The sequence below is a fragment of the Styela clava genome, chromosome 2 (genome assembly GCF_964204865.1).
Source record: "Styela clava chromosome 2, kaStyClav1.hap1.2, whole genome shotgun sequence".
Lineage (NCBI taxonomy): Eukaryota > Metazoa > Chordata > Ascidiacea > Stolidobranchia > Styelidae > Styela > Styela clava.
Window position 1 is genome coordinate 13,383,838 of NC_135251.1, and position 26,875 is coordinate 13,410,712.

The 26,875-nt window shown below is 32.5% G+C and overlaps 1 protein-coding gene and 3 long non-coding RNA genes across 4 annotated transcripts; 2 read left to right on the forward strand and 2 right to left on the reverse strand.

Moving 5' to 3' along the window:
- Window positions 1-697: 697 nt before the first annotated feature.
- Window positions 698-3,791, reverse strand: LOC120336259 (uncharacterized). Its single transcript, XM_039403891.2, has 6 exons — window positions 3,642-3,791; window positions 2,855-2,991; window positions 2,176-2,258; window positions 2,046-2,102; window positions 1,442-1,525; window positions 698-1,075 (listed from the first exon to the last, which is right to left on the reverse strand). Exons 1-6 carry the CDS (start codon window positions 3,771-3,773, stop codon window positions 912-914), a joined length of 657 nt encoding a protein of 218 aa, XP_039259825.2. The 5' UTR covers window positions 3,774-3,791; the 3' UTR covers window positions 698-911.
- Window positions 3,792-9,913: 6,122 nt separating this feature from the next.
- Window positions 9,914-11,731, forward strand: LOC120336167 (uncharacterized). Its single transcript, XR_005568756.2, has 2 exons — window positions 9,914-10,368; window positions 10,678-11,731. It is a non-coding gene; the product is annotated as an uncharacterized LOC120336167 (long non-coding RNA).
- A 6,098-nt stretch (window positions 11,732-17,829) lies between these two features.
- Window positions 17,830-25,042, forward strand: LOC144419949 (uncharacterized). The gene is made up of 2 exons (XR_013474390.1): window positions 17,830-19,346; window positions 23,386-25,042. It is a non-coding gene; the product is annotated as an uncharacterized LOC144419949 (long non-coding RNA).
- LOC144419948 (uncharacterized) lies at window positions 21,879-23,969 on the reverse strand. Its single transcript, XR_013474389.1, has 2 exons — window positions 23,834-23,969; window positions 21,879-23,190 (listed from the first exon to the last, which is right to left on the reverse strand). It is a non-coding gene; the product is annotated as an uncharacterized LOC144419948 (long non-coding RNA).
- Window positions 25,043-26,875: the final 1,833 nt, after the last annotated feature.

Genomic DNA, 26,875 nt, shown 5'->3' on the forward strand with positions numbered 1-26,875 from the left:
AGTCCACGTGTCCATATATTTGAGCGTTGCTCTCTTGTTTTCATTGTTTTTACACTTTAGGAATGTTCTGTTTCATACTACAGCCGGACTTGAACATCAGCAGACAAGTTCTGGAAAGACCGGACATCGGTCTATGTACCGGTGCGCGCCCGCAGGGTATGATCGAATACGGTTGCATTGCTATGTTGCAACGCGTAAAATGAAATATCTATTTTATCTTTTATTTTGAACAAAGAAAGAAAATTTAATCGCCACAAATTCGGATTTCCGGGGACATGAGCAACTTCAAGTTACAACAGCAATGAATGGTGAAATGAAATGTCAATATAATAACACCAAATGATAGGGATTGTTTATAACCATAAAGCTTTTTTCACGAAGCAAAATAGAAGACATCAGCAAAGTTTATAAAATAGCATCATCATACGCAATATACCGCGTCAACCGACAAACGAACGCCCCAAATACGGGTGATACGCTTGACTGGCTAAGTCAATCTTTTTTGTGAATAGCCCAGTACAGTACATCCGTTGGGGGTCTCATTCGCATGTAAAAGACACTGATGCAGAATCCGGTGTTCTACTCGGATACGTTGTTGGAAAAGTCTAGCCTACGATTAGCCGGATGAGACGCGTAGATGAAACACACTTCGGACATAGTCCCTACAACCCTTTTTTGGAAATGAAAACGCAAAAGCTGACTATGATTAATATTTATAATTGGTAAATGTTCCAGCAATTTTATTCTGCTGTCCTAAAGTTATAGACGATGCCATTAGTTATAACAAACTTATTTCCTAACTTACATTTTTGAATAGGTTATGCGATTACTGGGTTACATTTTTGATATGTTTAGCATTGTATAACATCAATTACATATATTAGATATAATATTTAGTAGGCATTAGCATTTTAGTAAGCAATTGTTTCTGGCATGCTGGATTTATGACAGCCGGATAAGTACAAGGGAACTGCGCTCCAGCCACCACCGATTGTAACAAGCTTCTTGTGAACTCGTAGAATGTCTTCTGCAGTGGGATGTGGATTACGACTATGTACCCATATATACTGTGGACCTGAAAAGAGAGAATTGGAGAAGCATTTATGAAGCTACATTGTCAAGGAAGAATAATCGACATTAATAAAATCGCTCGATTTAAAATGGCAACAACTGCTGCCCTTCCCAAATTAACCTTGAGAGCAAACCTGCTTCCTTCTTCAATCAAAGCGATCATGAAATTATCAGTTTTGATTTCATCAACGGTAAACGGGATTTTTACCTTACTATTTTGTACAATTTGATGAGTGTTTCCAGGAGGTTCGAGTATCCATGTCTATTTCTGTGTCAATGTCTAGGAAACGCCCAACGAATCTTTTTAATAATATGATACTAATATTTGATTGTATTGCAGCTGAAATGTTTAGTTGAAATCAATACTGACCTTCTCCACCACACTGCAAGCACATGTAATAATGCTCATAATCTGTGAAGCAACTCATCGGATGCTCGTTAATGTAATGAATCTCTGCAAAACAAATTGAAGAAAGTATATTTATTGATCAGTTCTGTCACCATCTTCCTCTATGCATTCACAGCACATTCACTTCCTCAATGCACAGATATCTAGTAGTAGGATTGTAGCTCAATAATACGTTTGTTCATTAAGAGTTCATTGAGTTTTTTTTTACCTTTCGCGCTATCTTGTTTTTTAAAGTATTACTTATCATCAAAAACAGTGCAAATTAGGCGAACTGAAGAATGTCTGTAAATTTCCGAGTCAATCCGAAAAAGACAACTAAAGGGTATACATCGTATTGTGGAAGATAAATTCATGTCACTTGAAGAAGTAGAGAAAGTTAAAGAACTATCTTTGGTATATTCATTTTGAGTTACATGTTTTTGCTAGGATTGCCTTATTATATATATTTGCTACGTGGTTGTTTTTTGAGTGCATCTGCTTTGATCAATTTTTTATATGGAATAATTTATAGCAATGTGAATCATAGTGAAAATAAAAGTTTATAATAAAAATCACGAGAATTTACCTTCCAAAGCATGTTCACCTGCTCCGTTAGGTTTTCCCCCAATAAACCACAAAAATTCTGCAAAAAAAGGATCATTTGTTAGAAAAGTTCAAATTACTTCAAATTTAACAAGTAATTTTTTTTTACAAACCAAAATTTGGGTCGCGTCTGGTGATTGAAGTTCCATTGTCATACCAACGGAATGGTATGATTTCGTTAAGTGACATTGTACCCCTGCATAGGAAAAAAACATGTTAAACGTAAGCACATACTAAGAAACTGAAAATTTCATTAGTAACTTCTTTATTTCAGTCGTGAAACATTTATTTACAAAAGTTATATCGTATGCCACTCCAATTATTTCTTATCGAATATAATATCCGGTTTAGCAATTCTCTGCGTCTGCAGAATTCATTCTACTATTATTTGTTACACCAGTTTGTCGGCTGTTAAAACTTTTATAAATCTTAAACTCAGAAAATATCGGACATATTTTCACTGAAAAAAGCGATAGATTTATAGTCCCGATAGGAATAACTTTAACTCAATATTAGGGTGCAAACATAACTCAATCCGTAACCAACACGTTACTAACCGGAAAAAAAAAACTACGTCGGTATGTTCCATTTTGGATCTTAAAGTCCTCATTTCAAAAGTTTACCTATCTCCATCGTCATAATCTATTTGCTATTGTCAGTTGTTAACGCCGCACATTCACGGTTGACAAACTTATTCAACTTCTATAATCCCGAATAGGGCAGTGCATACTGAAACCGATTAGTAGGTAACTATTTTATAATAAATTATTTATGTATATCAAAATCATTTACTTTTCCACTGATGAAATACCCTGGAATTCAGCGAAAATTCCGTCGGCAGTTTCTTTGAAATATTTGATCACATAACATGGCACATTGCGTTCGACTGGATCATTGGTGTTTAGAATTTGATACCAAGAATCAGGAAGCTGCAAATGTAGTGATACAAATATTTACAGAAGAAGCTGGAAAATTCTCTGGAGGCTACGTGGTTAAATCCTTAATCAATTTTCTCAGTATAGAATATATACATTCCTTAAATAGATATATACGTATACGCAGGCTTGTCCATGGGACATATTTTTCTGTCCCCATCCCATCCCATCTTATAGCAATTATATATGCCTGTCCCATCACATCCCATCTATGGGATTCCCATTAGAATAAAACTCAATGAAAGTTGTTAAATTTAGGTTTAGCGTCTACTAAATAGGACTACAAGTACGAAAAGACATGCAAAACTATAACATGCATAACTATTATAAATGTGTCAATCAGCCCCTTCACGAAGTATATTTTTAATGTTGAATATATTTTGCTCTTTATAACTAACAAGAGAGCTATGCTCAATTATATGAACACGACATCCATAACGAAATGTTTTACCATCATTTCGACGAAAATCATACGATTTACGTGTCCCATGGGAAATACAAATGTGTGCTCTGAGTGCTCTCCCATCCCATGGGACGTTTCCTATGGACAAGCCTGCGTATACGTACGTGGCGTTATTTAAACCCTTTTTATCGTCAAGTATTTGTTTTTTCAACTCAATGCAATAATTTTTATGATTGCTCACCATATTATAATTGACTTTCTCAGACACAGGCAATGCACAATTTTCGTTTTCACGACGGTATCCTGGTTTTCCAACAGCCGGGTTGAACAACAAGCAAACGATCAAAATAAAGACACACCTTGAGAAGATCATTGTTACTCGTTCGACAGCCTTAAACAAAATGACAAAATCTGCCCTGATAAAGCAATATCAAATCAGGAAAAGGGAGTTTACTTTCCTACGTTTTCTTCACGTGCTACTTACATGCAGTGCATTGCACACGTTTCTATCGCATGTTTAGTCTATGGTATGCGTATGCAATAACAAAGTGCAGACGTTACGAGATTTTCTGTTTTTGAATAAGATCAATCTTGTCAATTCGAATTCACGATGGAACAAGGAGCGATGCTCAAAGATATGAAATCAAATAAACCTAAAATACATGCACGCAAATCACTACCTTCAAAGTGCCTAACTTCGTATGAAGGCCCCAATTTCAAGGTAACCTCACCATCTTCAATTCGGTGTCAAATTTAACCAATAATACATTTATTTATCATGTGAAATTTATATTCTATCTATAAAAATGAAAATAAATCACATTTAGGTTAAGAAGCATCCAAAATAATTCTCATTGGCGACAATATGAGGTAATATTGCTTATTCTATATTAATGTTTCCTAAAACTTCATTCATTTTATAGTATTTGTCTGTTTAAATGCCATAAATTTACACAAATGCGGCGCGCGGTCTCATCGTCTCACCTCAATTTGTTAACTTTTAGATGCAATCGGCAGGTCAAAAAGTTCTCCAATGTATGTTAATATGTCTTTGTCTGCTCGCTATGAGTAATTTAAAAGAACAAGACCCACTTACCAAGAACTAATATGTTCTGTTTTGCTGCTACTGAGTTAACAAAACAAAATACATATATATTTCAATTTCAATATGTGCATTGGCATCAGGGTGAAAGGTCATCAATCTTTTTAAATATTTATGTAGCATGTCTGCATATATGTTGTTCATTGCATGGTTTCTAATATTTCAATTTATATTATCATACCTATAATTTATTTACAGTCAAAGATTGGACTATGGTGAAGTACTAGGACATAGGCAGCTTCGGTATACATTTTGACAACATTTATGTAAATGCCAACTGGGCCATTTCAGACCATCCAAAATTCTAGAGATGCAGAAATATTTTACAAAAAAGGATATTCAAGATTTAGAAGTCAAAAGGTAAATATACAACCAATGGAAAATTAAGAATCAGCTGCTTGAAATATGTCATACTTTATAATGCTAAATCTATTCATCTTGTCGCCGCCGCAAGTGCTCCGATCACGAAATCTGGATTTTTCATCATGTTAATGCAACTAAATAAATGTTCTCAATCACTCAATATTGAATCTTTGTCAGTTAATAGCCCATCACGAAGTACGCAATTCCGAGTAAGTGTGTTATTTGAGTTATTGTCATGACGTGATCATGGATACAAATCTGGAACAATTGTCATGGCACCGCGAGGGGCTAAGCAAACAAGCGCTTCCGTAGTGTGACTTCGCTTGTAATTAGAAAAAATAATGCGTTCAAGTATAGATTAGAAAACTTCTTAGTTTTGAATTCTGTTTCATCCATGACCAAGTGTTAAATGGCTGAATCCAACTCTTGATTCCAACTAAACTTGAGGCATCACGTTTCTTTGATGTGTGAAGGCTGTGAGTCTACTATACCATAAACAGCATCTCCGAACTCTGTTCAGGCTACAAAAATTCTGCTCATTGTTTAGGAATTTAGGCTGAAACCTTGGGCATCCAACCAGCAACGTCCAGATGTAATGCAGATAACAGATTCGCAAACAGCTCATTCTTTTTACCAATTTTGAGCTTTTAGCTGTCTCTGCAAAGACATGATCGCCATTTAACCAAGTGTAGGTCAAAGGTACGGATCTAAACAAGAACTCAAAATTGCCTCGGTTTAGGCCTGTAAAATACTTGAAATTTAAATAACTTTCTGTTACCGTGTCCCGACTAAACTTTCATTTGTTCTACAGGAAAGCAGGTACGAATTGCAACCGCGCGAACACTTAGGCCGTGAGACGAGGCACTGAAAAACGCCTAGAAAATGAGTTTCGTAGCGCACATCTGGGAACTATATAAATTCATTAGTTTTGCATGAAAATGAACATACTGAACGCATTGCAGCTCGTTTCCAATAACTATTAAACTAACTTCCACAAACTATTACACATGCTTCAAAAATCCTGATGCAAAAATGCTTACAAGGAGATTCTCCGAAAATCAATAACCATACGTTTGTTTACAAGGACACAGCATTCATTTTATAGGATTTATATATTAATTTTTATACGACAAAGTCGCAAATTAACAACTATGAGCACTTGAACAAAAGTATACTAGTAAAGTATTTTCCCAGGTCCAGGTGAGAAAATAGTCCGCGACCAAAAAAGGTTGGGAAACGCTGGTCAAGGTCTAGTCTTTTTAGCATGACTCCCGTGGATTTTTCAATCTATCCCAGCGCAGTATTGTGAAAATTTGTGAAGCGGATAGATATTGCTGAATTTGCCATTCCTTTCTGTAACAGCGGGTGCAAGAATCTGTACGGAAGTCGCAATTTTGTCCGAAATAAGCATCGTCCGTTGTGTACACATACATGTGCAACATGGGAAACTCGTTTTACAGTTGGTTATCTCAGGCTCTAAAGGCAATAGAATCCTCTCCATAGAATCATAATATAATTTACGTTCATTGGATCGAAAAATAGTATATATATAAACAACTAGGTATTTGTATAATGTCGAATAATTTTCAAAATCTTTGTAATATATAAAGGAATAAATAAATAAATATCATTTATCAAAAATAAAAAATAAATCCAAAATAATGAACACTGATATTTTCGAATCGAAATTTGAATTAATGGTTGAATAGAAATTCATAGTCACAAATTTTGTGATAGTAAATTTGTGTTATCTGAGATGGATAGCGTGAGCAACTTCAACTAAATTAGAAGTCCTAAACTTCAAAAATAATTTATAATCGTGTACTGAGCTTACTGTTTCACTGAAATTTAGTTTAGATAAAAACTAATCAAATCAATGATATATTTGTGATATGATAAGTTGATAACGTGATTATACTTTATCAATGTGATTATATATATATATATATATCGTAAGAAGTGATAAGAACGTGTATATAATTTTGTAAGGCGATTGCTTTGTTTTACGTAATGTTATCTAAAATTGGGAAAATTCTTTTTTATTAACAAGAAATCACTTTCGAGGTTATCAACAACTAACTATTCAGACTTACTGAGGAATGAGATGGAAAGTCTTCGAAGTACAAGGCATCGCGATTACGCTTTCTCACAAACTAACGTGTGCATCAATTACGTAGTGAGGGATGTATCAATGAATGTAGTAATTAACTCAATTAAATATCGGATCAATGTTGAATACATCAAATTAATTGAATGGAACATTTAAGCGGAAATTTCTAGTGCATTGTTGTTATGTGAATAATAGGTCGGAATCGAACAAAGACGAACGAAAATGAACGTTCGAGGAAAATGCACAATAAAATAAGCACATCGACAAAACCTTGCCAAGGTGTCAATTTTGAATATTTTCTGAGTATTTTGTGAAATACGTTAATATTTCGATTTGGCATGGCGTTTTTCAGGTCAAGTGAGCATGTTGGTTTTCACAGCACCTCATATTACACTTTGTATAGAGTATAATACCATAAACACGTGTACTGGTGGAAATGAGACGGAGTTATAGTTATTTTCCCAGCATGACGTTTTTTAATTATTTCACTCGAGGTGAAGTTCATGTCGTGATCTGATGAATTCAACGTTGCTGCATCTGCGTCACCTTGCAGACGCCTTAGTGATGTTTATTCGTCTGTAACCAATGATATTGCTTGTAAGGAGACACTAAAATACGCGGCAGCTATGTCTTGCTTATACTCCAAAGCTTCTTTCTGATAAAGTTTTGAGTATTTGAATATTCCCTATAGAATAATATGTTATTTGTGGAGGTGTAAATAACATGTGTAAGGTATTCTGGCACTTATCGAGTAATTATTTTCCCCCAAAGTAAATATACAAAGTATTAAACGGCAAGATGGTCAAGGTATTAAAACATTTGTCATATATATATATTAGGAAAAGTAAAACCAAACGTGAATGTTATTATTTTTATGGATTAACGTAAAAAAATAAAAGCTGCAAATCCAAAACATATGTGCAATGATATATACTAACATTAATAAATGAAAATATAATCGTGCATATGGTTCTTTGGAGATGTAATTAGCGATCAGCCAATGCCCGCCACTATTTTATATTACATATAAGACATATATCCACGTTGAATTTGGATTCATGAACAATTACCAAACTATTCGTTCAACATAAATATTCTTTGATGTTATGTATTGGCTAATTGTGGTGTTTTATCTTTCTCTCGTGGCCTGGGTGCGCAATACGGCTTGAACAATATGACATTATTTATTATTTATTTCATGGTTCAAGTATGAAAATATTCTATGGTGGGACCATATCATTTTTGCGTTCGATATTGGTCATAAAACTTGTTGCATATTTTTAGTTTCACTTCCATCTCATCATACCGTGAAATATAAAATTAACATCATACGAATACGTCATACACTGTTAAATAAGCGAATAAGTTGATATTTGAATACAATCTATGATGGTTTTAATCTTATACATTCAAATTGATTGAACATAATAAAAGTTATGATCATTTACGGCGTCCTTAAAAGAGAAAGTCAAATATCGATCGTCGCTATTGAATTAAGAGAATAATATTTCATGCTTCTGTATCTATTACAATAACACGCATTGGAAATATAGATTTACATATTTACTGTGCTATAGTGCACTTTATTGAAATATGGAAAAACAATAAATAACATGACAAGAAGATCGTGACTGTATTTCGTATTGAATTCAACTTTTTATGGTCTGGCGAATTCGATCCATTGTGACATCAGCGTTCGATAAAACGTTGCACAAGACTCAAAGACCAATATGTTCAGGGCAATAAAATATTTAACAACAATTAGAGAAAGTAAAACCAAACGCGAATATTATTATTATTAAGGATTAATAATAGGAATGATAAAATATGCGTTAATATACCAACAGTTTGACAATGGTAATATAATGTTATTGATTTGTCTTTCTAAATATTATATTGAAAACTACAACCAAATATTTAAATAAATTGTATCGTCAGCAAAGAAGTTTATTTAATCATTTAAAGCAGGCCTGCACAACTCAAATTACCACGAGGGCCTCAAGGATAAATCTGAAGGCCCGGCGGGCCGCAAACTTTGCCACATACATATTTCACAAGATGAACTTCAAATCAAAATAATATTGTGAAACAGTTAAATTTGATGAAACACTTTCATTACTGAAAAGCTTAAAAATATGAAGAATCTTATTTTCTTGAGTATTTAGTGGTTCATCTACCTTGAAAACCCACCCTTCTTTCTCAATATTTTTTTTTTTATTAGAATTAGGTATTGCGTGTAGCAGTATAAACTGACTGCAGGAAAATATTTTACTCAGGTTCAGTTTTGTAAAATCGTCCCACATATAAGTATTCAGTCATATCTATCTATCTAGATATTTCCATTGCAGGCTGGACAAACAATCCGTTTAGTAGCGATAGATCTTCCTCTGTTGTACTTTTTCGACTGTTAAATTACATTTTTCTACAAAATCTGCTCCAAATTTTTGAAGTTTTACAGTAAATAGCAATATCTTTTGTGCGAGAATTTCTGCAGCATTCATAAATGAAAAAATTGTTTTTCAAGTTCTAAATTTGAAAAAGAAACTTCAGTTTCATAAACTAAAAAATAGTGGGGTTATTAATAGGTTGCTAATATGCACTAATGGGTGTGAGATTGTATACCGATATTGTTTTGAGCGTGATTCAGTTTGAATACCGAGATATCTAAATCAGGGTTTTCGAAACTCGGGGGCGAGAGGTCGAGCGACGAATTTCGGTCGCGAAGGTCGCGAAGGGCACACCAATTTTACACCAAGTTCGATATTTATTGAAACTGGTGCAAAACATAAATCTCACGATTTCTAATATGATCAGAGTAGCGGCGCGCTTGCATGAATAACAATGTAACAAAAAAAATAATAACAAAGATTTGTTTCCAAATCACCCGCGGGCCGCACAGAAGTATCTAGCGGGCCGCATGCGGCAGGCCTGATTAAAGACTTAAATTGAAACTCAGCATTTGGATACGCAACAACATTGATTCAAAACAGCATATTTTCGTTTATATTTTTTGATAGCAATTTGTTGAAAGGTTCTTTTTGGTATGTCGTAAGTTTACATCACTCACAGTGAGATCAAAAATTAACAAAACTACATCGGCAAAAAATTGGTCGGTAGATGTCACCGTAGAGCAACATAGGAAATCTGATAATCGGATGATAATTCTTGACAAACACAAAAGATTTATTGGAAGCGATTGAATTGAAAAATTCGAACTATTAAAATTTAAAACTTCAGCCACACAATCTTTTTTTTATATTATATTAAGGAATTCCTAATTAATAGCTCACAAAGCGACAGTCTTGAACGTTCGATTTACTTCAATGCCTTTAGTATTTATGTGTATATAGTGATGATTAAAAACAATCAAATCGATGAAATATGTACAAACTGGTAATTATAATGTTCAATTAATTAGAACCTTGCTCAGGCTCTTATGATTGGTTGGATGAATTATAATGATTTGAGTCAGAAGTGATGATACCATACCACGTAATTCAATCTCAACATATTTTAGATTTGTACGCTACAAAACTATATTTATGAGTATGATGTTTAATTTCAAAACATTTAACGAAATGGATTATTTTGGACCTAGATATAATTTGACCAAAGATATTTTTAAATTCCATAATCTTGCTATGCAAGACATAATTGTCGTGTATTCTTGTGTTTTCTTACATGCATTATCATTGGTTACAGACCAATAAAATCACAGAGACGTCTGCAAGGTGCAAGGTGACGCAGATGCAGTAACGTCAGATTAATCAAACCACGACATGGATGGAACCTCGATCACTAAATGGATGAAAAGTCCCGCTGGGAAATTGAACAAGTTTTGTCGGACATGCATTTCCGTCTCGTTTCCACCAGTACCCATGTTTATCGTATTAAACACAATGAAAAATGTGTAAACTATCGCGATGACGATCCATGAGAACTGAAATATTTATTTGACCTGAAAAAAATGTCCAATATCAAGATGAAAACTGAATGCTTTTTTGACCTGACATATTTCACCTCGATCACTAAATGGATGATAAAGTCATGCTGAGAAATTAAACAAGTGTTGTCGGGGATGCATTTCTGTTTCGTTTCCACCAGTGCCCATGTTTATGGCCTTTATACTCAATGTCTCTATCAAAAATGTAAACTATCGAGATGAGAGTACATGCGAACTGAAATGGAATTTGTCCTGGGAATTGTCATGCTAAATCGAACAGTTTAGGTATTTCACCAAATATCAAAAAATATTCCAAAATACATCTTGGCGACGTTTTGTCGATGCGCTTATTTTCTTGAACATTTCCTCGAACGTTCATTTTCGTTTGTCTTTGTTTGATTCCGATATATTATTCACAAAACAACGAGGCGCTAGAAATCCCCGCCTAATTAATTGTTCAATTCAATTAATTTGATGTATTCAACATTGATCCCATATTTACGTCTGTTAATTACTACATTCATTAATACATCAAGGTTCGCCCCTATTCCATACGATATTTCAAACGTTGAATTACGAATAATTAACATCTAAGATATTCCTCTACTATTCACATTATTTGATGTTTTGAATTAGCAAATTATTTTTTTCATCTTCACAACATGAATTTAAAATTTTTCTCTCGCGGCCTGGATGCGCAACACGTCATGAGCAGTATGATATAGAGATTACTTTATGGTTCATTTATCATTATCTTATGGTAGAATCATATTATTGTATGCGTTTGATATTGGCAATAAAACTTGTTGCATATTTTCCTTTCATTTCCTCTAACCGTGAAATACATACCTAAATTGCAAAATAAGAGAATGAGTTGATATTCGAGTGCAGTTGAATCCATACATGTATTAACATTAATACATTATATGTATCTGAGTTAATTGAACAAAATAAAGATTATTCTTCTTCACGGCGTCAATTCGGAGAGATAGATTGATCGTCACCCTTGAATTAATAGGGGAATAATATCTCATGCACCTGTATATCTTGCAAGAACACGGATTGAAAATCTATATTTAGCCTACATGTTCACTACGCTAGAGTGCATTTGTATAAAAATAAAGATATTCAAGAAAAACATGACAAGATCGTGACTGTAGTCCGTCTGAAATTCAACTTTTCATTGTCTGGCGAAGTTAATGCATTGTGAAATCAGCGTATGATGATACGTTGCACAAGACGCAATGGCCAATATGCCCAACGTATTAAAATATTTAACAACGATTAGATTAAAACCAATCGTGAATATTATTATTATTACGGATTAAGGTGGAGAAAAGGCAACTACAGGAATTACGAACATTTTGACAACTGTAATATGGTGTTATTGATTTGTCTTTCTAAATATTATATTTGAAACTGCAACCAAACTTCAAAATAAATTGGAGCTACACGCATCGTGATGAGCAACAACATTGATTCAAAACAGAATACTTGTTATGTATAAGCGCGTTGGATAAAATATGTTGAAACTTAATATAAATCTAGTCGTTAGGTGTCATCATAGGGCAACTTGTAAAAACTCAATTCGAACCCTGCCATGGAACGATATATTTGTATTCATAATAGAATGAAAACGAACGAACACAAAATATATTAATATTTGAATTCAACAATTGAACGATTAAACTTCTGCATACACAATCTTTAATATATCATGTAAAGCTTGATCAATGAGACACAGATCGCCAGACTTCCATTTAACGTTCCGTTTAATGTAGGGCCTTATAGTATTTTTTATTTATTTTACAAATAGTGATGAATACAAAAAAACAACGTGTAAATATTTAATCAAATCAATGAAATATGTGCCAGCTGGTAATTATAATGTTCAATTAATCCGAACCTTGCTCAGGCTCTAATGATTGGTTTGATGAATTATAATGATTCGAGTCTGCTGATAAACCGCTCTTGATTCGAGTCTGATAGTCGTTAGAAGCATATTACATATTAGATCCGTGCTTCATGATTATGATGTTCAATCGAAACGCAAACATAAAACATTCAACGAAACATAGTATTTCAATAAACAAACGGAAGGCAAAAATATTAATTTCCGACCTGGGAATAGCTTGGCTTAGGATTTTTCAACATCCCATATTCTTGTTATAGCAGGACATACTTGTCGTGAATTTTTCTTACATGCAATGTCATTGGTTACAAACAAATAAACATCAATGAGACGTCTGAAAAGGGACGCAGATGCAGCAAAGTCAAATTCATTAGACCACGACATGCATTGAACCTCGATCACTAAATGGATAAAAAGTCCCGCTGAGAAATTACACAACTTTGTCGGACATGCATTTCCGTCTCGTTTCCACCAGTGCCCATGTTTATGGTATTATTTTCTATCAAAAATGTAAAATATCGAGATGAGGGTCCATGATAATTTAAATGCTTATTTGACCTGTGTAAAATACCATTCCACATTGAATAGTTTTCAGATTTCAGCAAATATTCAGAAAGATTCTTAATTGACACCTTGGCAAGGTTTTGTCGATGTGCTTATTTTCTTGAACATTTTCCTCGAACGATCATTTACGTTCGTCTTTGTTTGATTCCGACCCATTACTGTATTCACAAAACAACAAGGCGCTAGAAATCTCCGCTTAAATGATCCATTCAATTAATTTGATGTATTTAACATTGACCCCATATTTAAGTCAGTTAATTACTACATTCATTAATAAATCCCTTACTACGAAATTTATGCACACGTTAGTTTATGGGAAGACGTGATCGCGTTGCCTTGTACTTTCTTACTAAGAATTTCTATCTTAGTCCTCAGTCAGTTTGAATAGTTGATGGTCAACTCGAAAGTGATTTCTTGATTATAGATGAATTTACCAATTTTGGATTACATTGTGAAAACCAAAGCAATTGTAATTTAAATTATATACACGTTCTTATCACCACCATGCGATATATATTTATAATCACATTGATAAATTAGAATCATGTTTCCAACTTATCATATCACATATATATATATATATATCAGTAATTTAATTACATTTTATCTAATTTAAAAGTAAATTGTGGAGAGGCTAGTAGCTGATTTCAAGCAATGATCATGCTGTATACATGATTACCAATTATTTTTGAAGTCTAGGACTTCTAATGCATGTGTACACAACGGACGATGCTTATTTCGAGAGGACAAAATTGCGACTTCCTTACAGATGCTTGCACCTGCGGTTACAGGAAGGTGTGGCAAACTTAGCAATATCTATCTGCTTGCCAATTTTTTCATTATTGCGCTGGGAAAGGTTTGAAATTTTATGCGAAAATTTTTTTTTATATATATTTTAAAATAAGCCTTAATTAACAATTCCACAAATGTATTTATTTGCCTTTCTTCTATTTATAAATTTTGTTCTGTTCTTTTTGTAGTCGTGGGTTGAAGCATCTGTTAGTTAGTTAATTATCTTTACATATGAACGAATCAAATAATACTAAGCTTCTGTGAACCCGTAAATCGTTGATAGAGATGATGTGTCTGGTTTTACAAACAAACAAAGTATTCAGGTAAACAAAAACAAAATGTGTTATCGTACCATTTGTGGATTTGTAGATTATAACATATGCAAGGTACTCTGAGTAATTATTTTTCTCTGAATAAAATATACAAAGCATTAAACGTCAAGATGTTAAAACATTTACTTGGGGTATCAAAACATTTTGTCATCAATTAGAAAAAGTAAAACCAAACGTGAATGATATTATTGTTGTGGATTAACGTAAGAAATAGAATCTGCAAATCTAAAACATATGCACAATGATACTTTCAATAATAAATGAAAATATAATCGTGGTTATGGGTATTTGATGATGTTATTAGCGATCATCCAATGCCCGCCACTATTCTATATTGTATATATCATGCAACGCCGAATTTTGATTTATAAATATTTACCAATTATTAGTTTACCATAAATATTCTTTGATGTTGTCAATTGGCAAATTATGTGATTTATCTTCACAACATGAATATGACATCTGCCTCTCGTGGCCTGAATGCGCAACACGGCATGAACAATATGACATTGAGATCACTTTATAGTTTAAGTATCGTTTTGGTTGAACCATATTAATTTATGTGTTTGATATTGGCAATAAAACTCGTTGCATATTTTCAGTTTGACTTTCATCTAATCTAACCTTGAAATACAGAATAAACATCATGCGAATACATCATACATTGTAAATAAAATGGATAACTGAATATTATCGATGCTTGTATCAACGTAATAATTAAGTATATGGAACAAAATAAAATTGGAATTATTTGAAGCGTAATTAAAAGGGAAGCCCATAACTCAAGCTTCTGTATCTCTTACAATAATTGAATTACGGATTGAATATCGTTATTTACGTGTTTACTATGCTAGAGCGCATATTATTAATTAAATATGGAAAACCAAAAAATAACATGACAAGATCGTGACTGTATTTCGTCTTGAATTCAACTTTTCATGGTCTGGCGAATTTAATGCATTGTGACATCAGCGTTCGATAAAACTGTGCACAAGCCGTAACAGCCAATATGCTCAAGGTATTAAAACATTTAACAGCGATTAAAGAAAGTAAAACCCAACGTGAATATTATTATTCTTACTGATTAAAAGGCGAAGAAATCGCAGTTACAGAAATCACAAAATATGCGCTATTATACCAACATTTTGTCATTGGTAATATGGTGTTATTGATTTGTTTTTCTAAATATTGGATTTAAAACTGCAACCAAGCATTCAAATTAATCACTTAGATGTTGGATCTACACCAATTGTGTTTATATATAAACAATATACTATAGGTATTCCATGCAAGTTATAAAAAGGACGCAAGAAAATTTAGCATCGTGATGAGCAACAACATTGATTCAAAAGAAAATACTTGTTATGTAAAAGCGTATTTTATTGGATAAAACATATTGAAACGTGATAGAAATCTAGTCGTTAGATGTCATCATAGAGCAACTTGTAAAATCGAAATTTGGAGCTAACACAAAACTCTGCCCTGACACGATATATTTCGTCGAAGGTTATTTATTAATAATGAAATAAACAATTTTAATGAACGTGAAATATCGTTCGATTTAATTTTAGCCTAATAGCTTTTCATATATAATGATTGATAAAAACAACAACGCGTAATAATTATATTAAATCAATGAAATATGTTCAAGCTGGTTTTTATAATGTTCAATTAATCCGAACCTTGCTTAGGCTCTAATGATTGGTTCGATGAATTATAATATGTCGAGTTTCAACTACGGATGCAATTGAAGCGCAACACATTTTAGATTCGCGCTTCTGCCGCTTTCTATAACTATATTTTTATAACGTTAAATTTTAAAATATTTAACGAAATGTAGTATTTGAATAAAAACCGAAGAAAGTAATAAAATTAATTTCAGCCATGAAATTGGCCTATGATTTCTCATCATCTTGCAATGTCATTGGTTACAGACGAATAAACATCACTTAGACGTCTGCAAGGTGGCGCAGATGAAACAAAGTCAACTTCATCAGACCACGACATGTATTCTCGATCACTAAATGGATGAAAAGTCCCGCTGAGAAACTAAACAAGTTTTGTCGGGGATGCATTTCCGTCTCCGTCTCGAAAAACACATTGCCACACATTGAACAGTTTTCAGATTTCACCAAATATTCTAAATTGACACCTTGGCAAAGTTTTGTCAATGTGCTTATTTTCTTGAATATTTTCCTCGAACGTTCATTTTCGTTCGTCTTTGTTTAATTCCGACCTATTATTCACAGAACAAAAAAGCGCTAAAAATCCCCGCTTAAATGTTCCATTTAATTAACTTGATGTATTTAACATGGACCTCATATTTAAGTCTGTTAATTACTACATCTACTAATACATCCCTTACTACGACATTGATGCACATGTTAGTTCATGAGAAGGCGTACTGGCGTTGCCTTGTACTTCGGAGACTTTATTTTTCAGTGCTAAGTAAGTCTGAATAGTTGCTAGTCACCTCGAAAGTAATTTCTTGTAAAAATATAGATGAATTTTCCCAATTTTGGATTACATTGTGAAAAACAAAGCAATAGCCGTAGAAGATTATATACACGTTCTTGGCACTTATCACTTGGTACTTACTTATCTTATCACTTCTTACAATATATTTATAATCACATTGATAAAATAAAACGTCGTTATCAACTTATCATATTACATAACATTGATCTGATTAGTTTTCATCTAAATTAAAAGTAAATTTTGAATAGATACTAGCTGAATTTCACGTAATCAGTACTCTGCACTATTACAAATTATTTTTGAAGTATAGGACTTCTAATTTAGTTGAAGATACCCCAACACAGATAACACAAATAAACTATCACAAAATTTGTAACTATGAATTTTTATCCATCCACCAACTCAAACTTCGATTCGAAAATATCACGTGTTTATTATTTTGGGAAAGCTTTTTATTTCTAGTAATTGATATTCATTTATTCCTCCATTAATTACAAATATTTAATCTTGATTTTTGAAATTAGTCTAAGTTATACAAATACATAATTGTTTATATATATACATATACTATTTTACGTTTCGATAAACGTAAATTATATTCTGATTTTTTTATGGAACGGATTTGCCATTAGAGCCTGAGCTAACCTAGTGTGTATCGAGTCTTCCCACGTTGCACCTGTATGTGTACACAGCGGACAATGCTTATTTCGCGCGAACAAAATTGCGACTTCCTTACAGATTCTTGCACCTGCAGTTACAGGAAGGTGTGGCAAACTTAGCAATATCTATCCGCTTGCCAATTTTACAATATTGCGCCGGGCAGATTTGAAATTTCATGTTTGTTATGTTAAAAGTTTTAGTCGCGATTTAGATTTACTGATGCACAATTTCAAAATAAGCCTAGATATATCACAAAATTATTCATTTTGCCTTTCTTCAATGTGTTTCTTCAATCTTGTTGTAGTCGTGGGTTGGAGCACCTGTCAGGTACCTAATTATATTTATATATGAAAACAAAATAATAATAGCCTTCTGTGAACCCGTAAATCGTTGATATGTTCTGTATCACAAACAAGTATTCAGGTAAAGAAAATCAAAATGTTATCGTTATCGTGTCATTTGTGCATGTGTGGATCATTACATGTGTACGGTAATCTGACTCTCATCAAGTAATTATTTTACCCAAAGAAAATATACAAAGCATTAGACGTCAAGATGTTCAATGCAATAAAACATTTGTCATAGAATAAAAAAAAGTAAAAAACCAAATGTGAATGTTATTATTGTAATGGGTTAATAACGTAAGAAATAGAAGCTGTAAATCTGAAACATATGCGCAATGATACGAATATTATTAAATGAAAATTTACTTGCGGTTATGGTCCTTTGAAGATGTAATTAGCGATCAGCCTATGCCCGCCAATATTCTATATTATATATAATATATATCCACGTTGAATTTGGATTTATAAACAATTACCAAACTATTCGTTCAACATAAATATTCTCTGATGTTTTGAATTGGCAAATTATGTTTTTATCTTCACAGCATGACTTTAAAATATTTCTCTCGTGGTCTGGATGCGCAACACGGCATAAGCAATATGACATTGATATTACTTTATGATCCAAGTATTAATATCTTATGGTAGAACCATATTAATTTAGGCGTTTGATATTGGCAATACAACTTGTTGCATATTTTTCGTTTCACTCTCATCTACTCTAACCATGAAATACACAATTACCTTAGTGCGGATACGTCATAGCCTACATTGTGAAATAAAAGAATATGTTGATATTTGAGTATAGTTGATGTTTGTATTAACGTTATATATTTGTGTTAATTGAAAAACTGAAAATAATAAGTCCTCAACATGTCATTCGAAGAGATTCAAAAATATAAAGTTAGAGATTGATCATCATCATTGAATTGAAGGAATAATGATATCTCTTGTTCTGACACCTATCACAACAACACATATCTAAATCTTTTAAATACGAGATGATAAAAGTTTTTAATTTGTATCAGGAAGTTGATTTACAGAATAATAAATAAGCTGTGGTTTGATGCAACTTTTCATCCAATCGTCATTAAAAAAAATTCGGGTCGAATTTTGTAAACGTAATTTATGGAAAATTCTTCTCAACCTAAGAAAGAAAACAAAGCAGTTGTAAATTTAAGATCATTGCGTATAATATTTCATTGAGTTGAATTAACACGACAAGATTTCGTGTTTGCTTAAAATTCGTCTTGAATTCAATATTTTCTGTTCTGGCGAAGTCAACGCATTGTGACATCAGCGTTCGATAAAACGGTGCACAAGACGTAAAGGCCAATATGCTCAAGGTATTAAAACATTTGGACAACGATCATAGAAAGTAAAACTAAACGTGAATATTAATATTATTACGGATTAAGGTGAGGAAATCGCAGCTACAGGAATCACAAAATACGCGCTACTATACCAACATTTTGACAATGGTAATATTATATATGGTGTTATTGAATTATCTTTCTTAATGTTGTATTCAAAACTGCAACCAAATATTCATTTAAATCATCTTAGACATTGGATCTGCAGCAAAGAAGTTTGGATATAAACATTGTAACATAGATGTTCTTTAAAAAATTTAAATAAACTCAAAAAACCTAGCATCTTGATACGCAACAACATTGATTTAAAACGGAATGACTGTAATCTATAAGTTTTGATTGAAAACCATGTTGGAACATAATAAAAAATTAGTCGTTAGGTGTCATCATAGAGCAACTTGAACAATATCAATTAGAAGCCAACCTAAAACTTTGCCATAGAACGATATACAATTCGCCTACGGTTATTTATTGGTAATTCAATAAAAACGAACGAACACAAAATATGTTAATAATTCAATTCAACAATTGGGCGATTTACCTTCTATATACACAATCTTTTATATATCATATAATTCCAAATTAATAGGTCACAGAGCGCCAGACTTGAACGTTCGATTTAATTTTCATTCATGTGTATATAGTGATGATTAATAAAAAAACAACGTGTAATTATTAGATCAAATCAATGAAATATGTACAAGCTGGTAATTATAATGTTCAATTAATCCGAACCTTGCTCAGGCTCTAATGATTGGTTCGATGAATTGATTCGAGTCCGAAGTGCTGATATCACGTATTTGAAGTCCAACATGTTTTAGATTTGTGCTCCACAAAACTATATTTCAGATTATGGTGATCAATTTCAAAACAAACGGTATGGAATATTTTTTATAAAAAAATGAAAATACCAATAAAGTTATTCTGGACTTTTTCAAAATTCCATAATCTTGCTATAGCAAAACATAACTGCCGTGTCTCCTTAGATGCAGTATCATTGTTTGCAGACGAATAAACATCACTGAGACGTCTGCAAGGTGACGCAGATGCAGCAACGTTAAATTCATCAGACCACGACATGTATTTCACCTCGATCACTAAATGGATGAAAAAGTCCTGCTGAGAAATTAAACAAGTTTTGCCGGACATGCATTTCCGTCTCGTTTCCCTCCGTGCCCATGTTTATGGTATTATAGTCTATCACAAACATCAAATATCTAGATGGGAATCTACAAGAACTGAAATGCTAATTTGACCCGAAAAGACCATGCCTAGTTGAACAGTTTATGGATTTCACCAAATACGTAGAATTATTCTAAATCGACTCCTTGGTAAGGTTTTGTCGATGTGCTTATTTTCTTGAACATTATCCTCGAACGTTCATTTTCGTTCGTCTTTGTTTGATTCCGATCTATTATTCACAAAACAACGAGGCGCTAAAAATCCCCGACTAAATGTTCCATTCAATTAATTTGATGTATTCAACATTGATCCAATATTTAATCCAGTTAATTACTACATCTACTAATACATTCCTTACTACGAAATTGATGCACATGTTAGTTCATGAGAAGGCGTAATCGTGTTGCCTTCTTCTTCGGAGACTTTATTTTTCAGTGCTAAATAAGTCTGAATAGCTGCTGGTCACCTCGAAAGTGATTTTTGTAAAAGAAATATGAATAAATTTTCACAATTTTGGATTACATTGTGAAAAACAAAGCAATAGCCATATAAAATTATATACACGTTCTTGGCACTTATCACTTGGTACTTACCTATCTTATCACTTCTTACGATATATATATTTGTAATCACATTGATTAAATGGAATGGCGTTATCAACTTTTCATATCACATATCATGATTTGCTTAGTTTTTATCTAAATTTAAAATAAATTGTGAATAGATACTAGCTGAATTTCAAACAATCAGAATGCTCGATGTACGATTGGAAATTATTTTTGAAGTATAGGACTTCTAATTTAGTTGAAGATACCCCAACAAAGATAACACAAATTAACTATCACAAAATTTGTAACTATGAATTTTTATCCATCCACCAACTCAAACTTCGATTCGAAAATATTACGTGTTTATTATTTTGGGAAGTTTTTTTTATTTCTAGTAATTGATATTCATTTATTCCTCCATTAATTACAAATATTTTAATTTTGATTTTTGAAATTATTTAAAGGTATACAAATACATACTTGTTTATATATATATATATATATACTATTTTTCGTCCCAATAAACGTAAATTAGATTCTGATTTTTCATGGAACGGATTTGCCATTAGAGCCTGAGCTAACCTAGTGTGAATCGAGTCTACCCACGTTGCACCTGTATGTGTACACAACGGACGATGCTTATTTCGCGCGGACAAAATTGCGACTTCCTTACAGATTCTTGCACCTGCAGTTACAGGAAGGTGTGGCAAACTTAGCAATATCTATCCGCTTGCCAATTTTACAATATCGCGCCGGGCAGATTTGAAATTTCATGTTTGTTATGTTAAAAGTTTTAGTCTCGATTTAGATTTACTGATGCACAATTTCAAAATAAGCCTAGACATATCCCAAAATTATTCATTTTGCCTTTCTTCAATGTGTTTCTTCAATCTTGTTGTAGTCGTGGGTTGGAGCACCTGTCAGGTACCTAATTATATTTATATATGAAAATAAAATAATAATAGCCTTCTGTGAACCCGTAAATCGTTGTTATGTTCTGTATCACAAACAAGTATTCAGGTAAAGAAAATCAAAATGTTATCGTTATCGTGTCATTTGTGGATGTATGGATTATCACATGTGTACGGTAATCTGACTCTCATCAAGTAATTATTTTTCCCAAAGAAAATATACAAAACATTAAACGTCAAGATGTTCAATGCAATAAAACATTTGTCATAGAATAAAAAAAAGTAAAAAAACCAAATGTGAATGTTATTATTGTAATGGGTTAATAACGTAAGAAATAGAAGCTGCAAATCTAAAACATATGAGCAATGATACAAATATTATTAAATGAAAATTTACTTGTGATTATGGTCCTTTGAAGATGTAATTAGCGATCAGCCTATGCCCACCACTATTCTATATTATATATAATATATATCCACGTTGAATTTGGATTTATAAACAATTACCAAACTATTCGTTCAACATAAATATTCTTCGATGTTTTGAATTGGCAAATTATGTTTTTATCTTCACAGCATGCCTTTAAAATATTTCTTTCGTGGTCTGGATGCGCAACACGGCATAAGCAAAATGACATTGATATTACTTTATGATCCAAGTATTAATATCTTATGGTAGAACCATATTAAGTTAGGCGTTTGATATTGGCAATAAAACTTGTTGCATATTTTTCGTTTCACTCTCATCTACTCTAACCATGAAATACACAATTACCTTAGTGCGGATACGTCATAGCCTACATTGTGAAATAAGAGAATATGTTGATATTTGAGTATAGTTGATGTTTGTATTAACGTTATATATTTGTGTTAATTGAAAAACTGAAAATAATAAGTCCTCAACATGTCATTCAAAGAGATTCAAAAATATAACGTTAGAGATTGATCATCATCATTGAATTGAAGGAATAATGATATCTCTTGTTCTGACACCTTTCACAATAACACAGATCTAAATCTTTTAAATACGAGATGTTATAAGTTTTCATTTGTATCAGGAAGTTAATTTACAGAATAATAAATAAGCTGTGGTTTGATGCAACTTTTCATCCAATCGTCATTAAAAAAAATTCGGGTCGAATTTATGAACGTAATTTATGGAAAATTCTTCTCAACCTAAGAAAGAAAACAAAGCAGTTGTAAATTCAAGATCATTGCGTATAATATTTCATTGAGTTGAATTAACACGACAAGATTTCGTGTTTGCTTGAAATTCGTCTTGAATTAAATTTTTCATGTTTTGGCGAAGTCAACGCATTGTGACATCGGCGTTCGATAAAACGTTGCACAAGACGTAAAGGCCAATCCAAGGTATTAAAACATTTAACAACGATCAGAGAAAGTAAAACCAAACGTGAATATTATTATTATTACGGATTAAGGTGAAGAAATCGCAGCTACAGGAATCACAAAATACGCGCTACTATACCAACATTTTGACAATGGTAATATATATGGTGCTATTGATTTATCTTTCTTAATGTTGTATTTAAAACTGCAACCAAATATTCAATTAAACCATCTTAGACATTGGATCTGTAGCAAAGAAGTTTGGATATAAACATTGTGACATAGGTATTCTTTGAAAGATTTGAATAGGCTGAAAAAACTTAGCATCCCGATACGCAACAACATTGAATTAAAACAGAATGATTGTTATCTATGAGTTTTGATTGGTAAACCATGTTGAAACATAATATAAAATTAGTCGTTAGGTGTCATTATAGAGCAACTTGAATAATATCAAATAGAAGCCAACCTAAAACTCTGCCATGAAACGAAATTCAATATCACCTACGATTATTCATTGGTAATACAATGAAAACGAACGAACACAAAAATATTAATATAACGCCATAGAACGATATTCAATTCGTACCTCCTGAAGTATGCGCACCAAGATGGCGCACAAACTGCACTCAGATTGTGTACTAGTTTAGGGTTCAGGTTATGCGACATCTTGGTGCGCATATTTCAGGAGTACCTTCAATTCGCTTACGGTTTTTATTGGTAATACATTGAAAACGAACGAACACAAAATATGTTAATAATAATTCAATTCAACAATTGGGCGATTTACCTTCTATATACACAATCTTTTATATATCATGTAATTCCAAATTAATAGGTCACAAAGCGCCAGACTTGAACGTTCGATTTAATTTTCATTCATGTGTATATAGTGATGATTAATAAAAAAAAAAACGTGTAATTATTAGACCAAATCAATGAAATATGTACAAGCTGGTAATTATAATGTTCAATTAATCCGAACCTTGCTTAGGCTTTAATGATTGGTTCGATGAATTGATTCGAGTCCGAAGTGCTGATATCACGTATTTGAAGTCCAACATGTTTTAGATTTGTGCTCCACAAAACTATATTTCAGAATATGGTGATCAATTTCAAAACAAACGGTATGGAATATTTTTTATAAAAAAATGAAAATACCAATAAAGTTATTCTGGACTTTTTCAAAATTCCATAATCTTGCTATAGCAAAACATAACTGCCGTGTCTCCTTAGATGCAGTATCATTGTTTACAGACGAATAAACATCACTGAGACGTCTGCAAGGTGACGCAGATGCAGCAACGTTAAATTCATCAGACCACGACATGTATTTCACCTCGATCACTAAATGGATGAAAAGTCCTGCTGAGAAATTAAACAAGTTTTGCCGGACATGCATTTCCGTCTCGTTTCCCTCAGTGCCCATGTTTATGGTATTATAGTCTATCACAAACATCAAATATCTAGATGGGAATCTACAAGAACTGAAATGCTAATTTGACCCGAAAAGGCCATGCCTAGTTGAACAGTTTATGGATTTCACCAAATACGTAGAATTATTCTAAATCGACTCCTTGGTAAGGTTTTGTCGATGTGCTTATTTTCTTGAACATTATCCTCGAACGTTCATTTTCGTTCGTCTTTGTTTGATTCCGATCTATTATTCACAAAACAACGAGGCGCTAAAAATCCCCGCCTAAATGTTCCATTCAATTAATTTGATGTATTCAACATTGATCCAATATTCAATCCAGTTAATTACTACATCTACTGATACATCCCTTACTACGAAATTGATGCACATGTTAGTTCATGAGAAGGCGTAATCGTGTTGCCTTTTTCTTCGGAGACTTCATTTTTCAGTGCTAAATAAGTCTGAATAGTTGCTGGTCACCTCGAAAGTGATTTCTTGTAAAAAAAATATGAATAAATTTTCACAATTTTGGATTACATTGTGAAAAACAAAGCAATAGCCATATAAAATTATATGCACGTTCTTGGCACTTATCACTTGGTACTTACTTATCTTATCAGTTCTTACAATATATATTTGTGATCACATTGATAAAATGGAATGGCGTTATCAACTTTTCATATCACATATCATGATTTGCTTAGTTTTTATCTAAATTAAAAATAAATTGTGAATAGATACTAGCTGAATTTCAAACAATCAGAATGCTCGATGTACGATTGAAAATTATTTTTGAAGTATAGGACTTCTAATTTAGTTGAAGATACCCCAACAAAGATAACACAAATTAACTATCACAAAATTTGTAACTATGAATTTTTATCCATCCACCAACTCAAACTTCGATTCGAAAATATTACGTGTTTATTATTTTGGGAAGTTTTTTTATTTCTAGTAATTGATATTCATTTATTCCTCCATTAATTACAAATATTTTAATTTTGATTTTTGAAATTATTTAAAGGTATACAAATACATACTTGTTTATATATATATATATATATATACTATTTTTCGTCCCAATAAACGTAAATTAGATTCTGATTTTTCATGGAACGGATTTGCCATTAGAGCCTGAGCTAACCTAGTGTGAATCGAGTCTTCCCACGTTGCACCTGTATGTGTACACAACGGACGATGCTTATTTCGCGCGGACAAAATTGCGACTTCCTTACAGATTCTTGCACCTGCAGTTACAGGAAGGTGTGGCAAACTTAGCAATATCTATCCGCTTGCCAATTTTACAATATCGCGCCGGGCAGATTTGAAATTTCATGTTTGTTATGTTAAAAGTTTTAGTCGCGATTTAGATTTACTGATGCGCAATTTCAAAATAAGCCTAGACATATCCCAAAATTATTCATTTTGCCTTTCTTCAATGAGTTTCTTCAATCTTGTTGTAGTCGTGGGTTGTTGCACCTGTCAGGTACCTAATTATATTTATATATGAAAATAAAATAATAATAGCCTTCTGTGAACCCGTAAATCGTTGATATGTTCTGTATCACAAACAAGTATTCAGGTAAAGAAAATCAAAATGTTATCGTTATCGTGTCATTTGTGCATGTATGGATTATTACATGTGTACGGTAATCTGACTCTCATCAAGTAATTATTTTTCCCAAAGAAAATATACAAAGCATCAAACGTCAAGATGTTCAATGCAATAAAACGTTTGTCATAGATTAGAAAAAGTAAAACCAAATGTGAATGTTATTACAGTAATGGATTAACGTAAGAAATAGAAGCTGTAAATCTGAAACATATGCGCAATGATACTAATATTATTAAATGAAAATTTACTTGTGGGTATGGTCCTTTGAAGATGTTATTAGCGATCACTACTATTCTATGTTATATATTATATATATCCACGTTGAATTTAGATTTATAAACAATTACCAAACTATTCGTTCAACATAAATATTCTTTGATGTTTTGAATTGGCAAATTATGTTTTTATCTTCACAACATGACTTGGAAATATTTCTCTCGCGGCCTGGATGCGCAACACGGCATAAGCAATATGACATT

What these genes read in the sequence shown, in the direction of transcription:
- LOC120336259 (XM_039403891.2), bottom strand. Translation starts at nt 3,773, where the DNA reads ATGATCTTCTCAAGGTGTGTCTTTATTTTGATCGTTTGCTTGTTGTTC. An exon ending in AGAAAGTCAATTATAATATG is followed by an intron (nt 2,992 to 3,641) that starts GTGAGCAATCAT and finishes CTACATTTGCAG; the next exon opens with CTTCCTGATTCTTGGTATCA. An exon ending in CAGACGCGACCCAAATTTTG is followed by an intron (nt 2,103 to 2,175) that starts GTTTGTAAAAAA and finishes CTTTTTTTGCAG; the next exon opens with AATTTTTGTGGTTTATTGGG.